We start from the raw sequence: 8,459 nt of genomic DNA on the forward strand, positions 1-8,459 counted from the left end.
GCATAGCAAGATCAGTCCAAAGACGAACATTTGTTTGAGGAAGTAACAAGTCTATAAAACATGTAAAATAAAAACTAAATGAATACGTCCAAATGACTTATGTTAACTGTGTTTTGGTTAAAGACTGTGTTTCCCTGACGATGAAGAAGAAAAGGAAGCACGCCACGGATCTGTCCGCACGTGCAGGTCTCGTGTTTCCAGTCAAGCACTTTCAGCAAACATTCAGCGACGGAAAGCTCGCGCAGACAGTCGACGAAGAAGGGGCAGTGTTTTTCACCGGTGTGTTGGAGTTCCTTGTGGCCGAGATCCTGGCTTTGGCAGGACAAGATGCTGTACTTAAGCAATCCAATAAGATCACATTACATCATCTCCCTGGACTACAGGACAGAAGGAGATACGCCGAGTTGCTGGAACGCACCAAAGAAGAGGAGGAAGAAGTCGGTGTAGCGACGTAGGCTAGTTAACTGACTGATGCACGAACATCTGTTACATCTTCAGCATTGTCTTAAGCACACTGTTCGGTTTTTTTACTTGTGTGTCATGTCATTTGCTTGACATGATGTGTCTCAAAGCTCTGCTTTACTGCAGTTATTGGTGTTTATGTTTTTGGGCTGCGCAGTCCTTGTGCATTAAGGGTGATTTACACAAGCGTATTTGTTGGAAATAAACATTAGTGTGGTAGTACGTTTTCTGATACTGGCAGTTTAGAAATGCTAACACAAGATACTCCACTATACAATTCAGATAAAAAAAGGAATAATATAATATGAAAGCACACTTGGACCACAAATCACATTTCCAGGTGTTAGTTGCAAAACTGGGACATCATATATTTCTTATATTGGATTGGTATGATTATTGTAGTGAATGGGTTAGCATAACTAATATAACTAGCAAACAAGAGCAAATTAGATTAAAGGTCTAAGTTAAACCAGGGGTTCCCAACCACATTCCTGGAGGCCCCCCCATACATGTTTTCCATGTCTCCTTAATCAAACACACCTGATTCAGATCATCAGCTCATTATTCGAGACTCCAAATGGGTGTGTCAGACAAAAGGAGACATGCAAAATGTGCAGTGCTGGGGAGGCTCCAGGAATGTGTTTGGGAACCCCTGGGTTAAACTATAGGTTTAGGGTTAGATATGGTATTTGTAGACAAAAATGGCCTAAATGGCCCAGTTGCTTTTTTTTTTTTTTATAAAGATAATTTTAAGATAAAGATAATCTGTTATCTGTCCAAATACTATGCCTGTTCTGTGTGTTTCCTAACACTTCTGTATGATCCCTAAAATAATGTTAGAAGACTGAACCGATTCAGAGAGAACAAATTAATTTGTTTGCAAAAGTAAAGTACTAAGAAAAGGATATAAGATGTTCAATTAAAATATAAGATGTTTCCAAAAGTTGATGATTTTAAAATTGAACATGAACAAGTTGCAAACCAGTGCAGAACACGAGATCCAGGATCCAAATCCAGGGGGTGGAGACGGGTAGGTTTAGGGATATGTAAAGTGGGAGGAGTTGGATCTGGATCCTCGCCCCCTGGATCTCGTGTTCTGCAGTGAGGACCATCTCTACGAAATCGAAGTGATACAGTTACAGATCTTTGCCAACAGGTGGAGCTAGTACTACATCCTGCAGTGAAAAGTGACTGACAGTGTCGTGAATAGCATGCACTTTTACTATTGTTGCAGTATATAGCATGTATATAATATTATTATTATTTTATTTTTTTGCCTAGAACACCTGAAGGAGCAATATTTTCTAGTGTGATGGAAGATGTTAAAAAGCAGCATTTTTTAACATCTCTTTCTTGCATCATTATTTAATCATACCTCATATAAATTAAAATATTTTTATTGGATTAAAAAAATACTTAATTATAACAACTGAATGTTGTTTGCTCAATTAAACATGCATCATGATGAGGTCATCTGACAAAAGTACCGTATTACCTCGAACTTATTAACTCATGATATTTCATACCCATTGTTCTTTTCATTTGGATGTGGATATTTACATTGGGCCAGTATGTGTGCATTTTCAGGAAATTTATAGCCCTTTAGATAATACATTTTAATATTGCTTTTGAAAATACAATTGATTTGAATGTTTTGTGAAAATAGGTTCATATTGTCTAGATTATTTAGCTAATAGTACATTCACAATATTATTTTTGTCCCTATTGTCCATATTTGTATTAGCCATTCAGACTAAACACTATTTTCTTCAGCTGCCTTTCAACAACTTACATTATCACCCTATTATGAGAAAAAAAGACACAAACAAAGCCAGACTTCAAAACCACTGATGTTCAGAAGAATTTCTGGGGAAATGTTTAGCCAAAAGTCTGGGATAACTTTGAATTCTTCTTTTGTCACCACCAATGATAACATTGTGGTTTACTCCTACTCATAAGCAGCTGCTATTCCATAGGATTTATAATGAGGGAATTCAAAAATTACCCAAAGGGAATGACAGAAATGTTTAGAAAGAAGATGGGAAGACATTACTACTCTGAAGGAGAGAGGGACTCCTCCCCTTGTTCACTCTCAATGAATTCTCTCCTAATCCAGCCTACACGTGCCGAGTGCCACGTAGGCCAGTGTGGATGTGCACAATACCAGTTAAGGCTTCGCTTCTTGCTTCTGAGTAATGGAAACCTGCTGTTTTTTTTTTTTTTTTTTTTTTTTTTGCAAGGGAAATTATGTGAAATGAGCTGTGTCGAGTTACAAGTTTATTTGGATACTTGTCCAAATAGTATAGATGTATTATATTAGATCATTTATGATCTAAAAGGTTTTATTATAGGAATTTATGGGCAGTGTAATGTTAGATTAAAAACAAAAATCCTCAAAAATATATTGGGATTTTCTCGCAGTTTAATGAGTTTATTAAGTCTGTTCATGTGCTAATTTCGAAGTACAGAACGTTCCCCTAATTTCCCATTCAGTTATTTTTGGGAACCAAATAATAACATTATAGAAAAAAAATAATGTTCCCAGAACATTTTGAGAACAAAAAGCAACATTGTGATAGTAATATAGAGGAAGATCTTTGTTTACCATTGAAATGTAGGAAATCGATTAATTGTTTTTTGGGTACGTTTACATGACAACGATGTCCTAAAAACGGAAAAGTTTTTCCTTTGATGACAACCTCAAAAAACTATCTCTGTTCACACAGATCTGCGAAAACGACTAAACACGCCGTATTATTCATGCCAGGCCAGTAGTTGGCGATGTCACTTTGTAAAGAAACACTATGCACCTAGACTGAACACGTAATGCGCATGACGTCACCGGTTTCACAAATTCATGTTTTTTGTTTTGTTTTTTTTGCCTATTGCAAACTAGCTGCTTGTGTAGAAGAATGTTCCCATGTTAGGGGTCGTTTACACAACACTGTTTTCAACTGTTCATTTACACGATAACAGTGTTTTGGGAGCCTGAAAACGCAACTTTTGAAAACGATACCATTATTGTCTCCATGTAAACTACAAAATTTCGAATTTGAAAATGATGATGTCGTGTGCATGCGTATTACATGTTCAGTCTATAGGTGCGTAGTTTTTCTTTACAAAGTGACCGCCAACTACTGGCCTGGCATGAATAATTCAGCATTTTAATCATTTTCAAGGATCCGTGTGAATGGGGATTGTTTTGTCAATGTTGTTTTCTGTACGTGAAAAATGCAAAGGAAACACAAAGGACTTTTCCGGTTTCAGTACATCGTTGTCGTGTAAATGTACCCCAAGTCTGATCATGTGCTAATTTCGAAGTTCCAAAAGTTTCCTTAATGTTAGTATTTGATTCCTGTTTGGTTATTTTTGGGAACCAAAAATTATTTTTTTTTTTTTTTACATTTATAAAATAACATTCCCAGAACATTTTGAAAACAAAAAACAACATTGATATTATAGAGGAACATCTTCCTTTTCCTCTGAAATGTGGTAAATCGATTGGGTTTAAGTCAAAGCGGCATTACGTCGTGAAAGTGCGGACTCAGAGGAAGACCGTGAGGGCCATTTGGTACAGGGCCTTCCATAGGAATGGACTACTTGCACAACTACTTCCGCGTTCTACTTATTACGGCTCGTAACTAGTAGAGCGCTCACACCCTGTGGTGAAAAAAATCACGGCTTATGTTGGATTAAAACTTAAAGTTCCTTTGAGTTTGGAAAAGTCAGTACACGGTAATCATCAGAATATCTCTTCTCCTGTCTCTGAATATGTCTGGAATTTAAAATCATCCCAAAGACTCTCATTTTAAGAGCCGTTTAGTTAGCTACGTGATAACGACGCATTGAAAATATATATAACCGGAAACAACTGAGGCCCTGTCGCAAATGGCACACTTCATGTGCACTTTTGGTCTTGTGGACTTACAATGGCCGCTGCGTGCGTGTGTTCGTTAAGTCCACAAGACCGTAGGGTGTCCTATTCGTCATCTAAGCTTAAAGAAGGGTGCTCGTGAGCGCCCCCTTTGCGGCTGCTATGCGCCCTCGATGCACACTTCTGCTGAGCCCGCAAGACTGGCCCTGTCCCAAATGGCACCTAAACACTCACGGCCTTCCTACGAGTCCGCACTTTCGTGACGTAACTTCGCTTTGACTGTCGGGAAGAAGTCTGCTGCGGAGCGAGCTCAGCAAAAGTGCGCATCGAGGGCGCATATCGGCTGCAAAGGGGGTGCTCGCAAGCACCCTTCTGAAGCTTAAAATTGACAAATGGGACACATACGGTCTCGTGGACTTAACGGACACGCGCACGCGGCTGCCATTGTAAGTCCACAAGACCGAAAGTGCATAGAAGTGTGCCGTTTGGGACAGGGCCACTGAGCTACGCAGAGGACTTTACCCGGCAGTCAAAGCGGCATTACGTTGTAAAAAAGTGCGGACTCAGAGGAAAACCATGAGGGTTTAGGGTGCCATTTGGGACATGGCCTGAGCCGTATTATTTCAAACCGGATGTGCGTCACGAGGCTCAATGCAAGTAGTCCATTAATTGAAAACGCTCACTCTGCTCCGCGCAGTACGTTCACATTAATTCCGCAAGCGAAATCCAGTCATTTCATTAGGAATCCGTACTATCGGGAGTGAATTTTTTTTCCAAGCAGATTTCTCTCGTATAAGCAAATTACCTGCAGTGACAAACATAAAGTGACTTCTGTGTGAGCGGTGATTCATGTGTCGCTATAGGCCTATTGGACTTTTTTTTTTATCTGCGAAATTTCGCTAATGTGACAACACCGACGCGTTCCAATTCTGTGCCTGACAGATGATTCACATTCCTGCTTTCCCTGTGACCACTACTTTTAGGCCGTCTCTGTTTTCACCAGACGGTTTTGACTGCATAGCCTATCAACTGAAGAGAAAGCAAGCAACGTGGACAGAGGAACTGGGTTAATTACTTTCATATGTGGTTCTACTTTGTGAAGAAAGCAAGAGCGACCGCTGCCAGAGGAAAGGGAAACCCAGGCGCTGAACGTACCGGGTGATGTACGAAAAACAACAGCGACCCAGTACAGCTGGTTCTGCTCATGTGGCTCTGGGACAACGAGAACAAAGTGTTTTCTATTTTTCTTTCACAAAGACAGACTGCAGTTGATATGTCAGACAGCTACACTGGAATGCAAGGTTTTATTAAAACGTTTGAATCTGGCCTTGTGGAATATGAGCAGATATTCTGAGTCTGCGCTTCGTTCACTTATAGGCTACCCTGAGTCCTTGTGAAGAAAAAAAACTCTTATATCACTTTGAATGCGCCAGCAGATTATGGAGGAGGACTGGAATTTAGGGTTTTATTTTAAAATGCGTTGCCATTTTAAAGTGTTACTGTCATGTAGCCTATACATTCATTTTATTCTTGTCATAGCCTCTTGAACCAAATGCAGCGTTTTCACACTGTTATCTGAGACTCACGTACCTCCAAGAAATTTTGGGCAGAGGTCCATTTTTGTGCAAAATTAGCCCTGCAGTGCTGGCACGTTTCAGCGGTTCAGGGAGGTCATAATGTTCGTATGGCCCATTTTTGAGTTTATAATATGTGTGCGTGTCATATAGATTTTCTCAAGATCATTATAATAAATCAAACGTTTAACTGATACGGTTCTTAACACTTAACTGATTGATGGGTATTGATGACACAACTGGAGAACATTTTGCATGGCACGGCTTTAACGCATAACATGCTGCTGTGCAGACTATAAAACAGATTCCTGGATGCCGATTGGTCGATGTAGCATTCCAACTGTGACATAAATCACCCGTTCACCTAGTAGGCCTATGAAACTGCGCAGGTTAGTTTGCATGGAAGTGGTTTTTTTCCCTCCTTCTTCCAGTTTGTTCAAAATAAAATTCTGATTTTTTTTTTTAAATTAATATTATATACATTAAATATTACAATAACATTGAACATTTTAATATTTAAAAAAATATTAGGATTAATTTAAAGGGTTCACCCAAGAATGACATTTCTGTCATTAATTACTCACCCTCTTGTCATTCCACACCCGTAAGACCTTCGTTCATCTTCGGAACACAAATTAAGATATTTTGATGAAATCCGAGAGGTTTTATTTTTATCTTCCATTGAAAGCAATGAAATTGCCACATTCAAGGTCCAGAAAAATAGTAAAGACATTGTTAAAATAGTCAACATGACTAGTTAAACCTTTATGTTATGAAGCGACGAGAATACTTTTTGTATTCAAAAACAAAACAAAAATAATGATTTTATTCAACAAATTCATCTCTCCCGTCATTCTGCTATGCTATTTACGTTGCAGAGCTTCCGTGTTTGTTTCCGTGTTGGTCACGTGGGGAGAGGGGGGGAGACGAAATTGTTGAATAAAGTCGTTATTTTTGTTTTGATTTTGCGCACAAAAAGTATTCTCGTCGCTTCATAACATTAAGGTTGAACTACTGTAGTCACGTTGACTATTTTAACAATGTTTTTACTACTTTTCTGGATCTTGAATGTGGTAATTTCGTTGCTTTGAGGATAAAAAAAAACCCTCTTGGATTTCATCAAAAATATCTTAATTTGTGTTCCGAAGATGAATGAAGGTCTTACGGGTTTGGGACGACATGAGGCTGAGTACTTTATGACAGAAATTTCATTTTTGGGTGAACTAACCCTTTAAGCAAATTTTTAACATGTCTGTAGAAGAGTACCAGACTTTTGTTAAGTTAAAATGTGCCCTCTAGTGTCCGCAGTATGGAAGTTCACTGCACTCGTGGATGATATATATAGTAGCTCATCTACCAGAGCTTTATTTGACGTTGACTCAGCTAATATGTAGTCTATGGGTTCAGAGCGAAGGCCACAATGAAATATTATCTATGTAATGGATGATACACATTCAGTGAACCCTTAAATTTAAAGGATTTTCTCTGTTGGTCCACTGAAAAGAGAGAAAAAGACTTTGGGAAGGTCTGCAATGTTGGTCCTTGTGGTTTGTCACTGGGCATGAGTGGTTTAAGAGGCTAGACACAGAATTTGAAGACCATTGATTAAGTTCTTCTAACTAGCAATTATGCTCCCTTTGCAAGCCATAGGATGCATTGCTCATGGGAAAGTATAAGGCAGTAGCTGGGTCAGATAAGAGCATGTACAGTTAAGGGAAAGAATGGAAGGAGACATCTACGTTAAGGACTGGGTGGCCCAGGTGCGTTTATGATTGAATGTTATAAACACTGCATCATGTGACGAACATAGAACAGTTTCCAACAAGACTCCTATTGTAACTAAGCACATGTGATGTTTAAAGTAGCATGTTGTAAACCTGTGAAGGCCCCACACATGACTTTGCTTTCACTTTTCAGAAAAGTGCCATAAAGGATTTAGTGAAAGTGATAGGAGGAAAATAAAAAACGGATTTTGTTTTATGAGCAACAACTTCCTGAACAGACAACATATTGTAAATCTGTTTTGCTTAGGCCTACTTTGCAGGCCTTATTCTATGAGAACAATGATATGTGGAGACATTTTTTGCCAAGATTTTTTTTTTTTGAAGTGCCTCTTAAAGGTTCATCCAAAAGTCAGACTGAGAGGGATTTGTCACAACACAGCATGAAAACCATTTCTATCTTTCCACAAACATCTTTTGTTAATCACATTTTGAAGGAAATATTTAATGATGTGAAACTCTTTTTTTCTATCTGGATCTATTAAGTTATCCAAAAATATAATAAAAAGTCAGAAAATAAAATGTAAATCCAAAATTTTTTAATTTTTAAGTAACAAAAAGTATTTAAACATATATTTTGGTATTTAAACAAATATTTAAAAAGTATTTAAACATATATAAAGGTAGGCTATACTTTTATTTTGAAAATACATGGCACATATTTACACTAGATTTTTAAAGGTGTTTCCTTTTTATTATCGCGAACATCTTTTCCTTTAATATATACATTTCCAATCATGCTCACATTTATTTAATTTTATGTGAGCA

General features: G+C 38.0%; 1 protein-coding gene across 1 annotated transcript; it reads left to right on the top strand.

Annotated features, from left to right (window-relative positions):
• Window positions 1-140: 140 nt before the first annotated feature.
• Window positions 141-455, top strand: LOC127520299 (histone H2AX-like). Its single transcript, XM_051908276.1, has one exon. The coding sequence runs from the start codon at window positions 141-143 to the stop codon at window positions 453-455; it is 315 nt and encodes a 104-aa protein (XP_051764236.1).
• The last annotated feature ends 8,004 nt before the right edge of the window (window positions 456-8,459 follow it).

Source organism: Ctenopharyngodon idella, chromosome 10 (genome assembly GCF_019924925.1).
Source record: "Ctenopharyngodon idella isolate HZGC_01 chromosome 10, HZGC01, whole genome shotgun sequence".
NCBI lineage: Eukaryota > Metazoa > Chordata > Actinopteri > Cypriniformes > Xenocyprididae > Ctenopharyngodon > Ctenopharyngodon idella.

Excerpts from the sequence above, each read along its gene's own strand:
- LOC127520299 (XM_051908276.1), top strand. The coding sequence starts at position 141 with ATGAAGAAGAAAAGGAAGCACGCCACGGATCTGTCCGCACGTGCAGGT.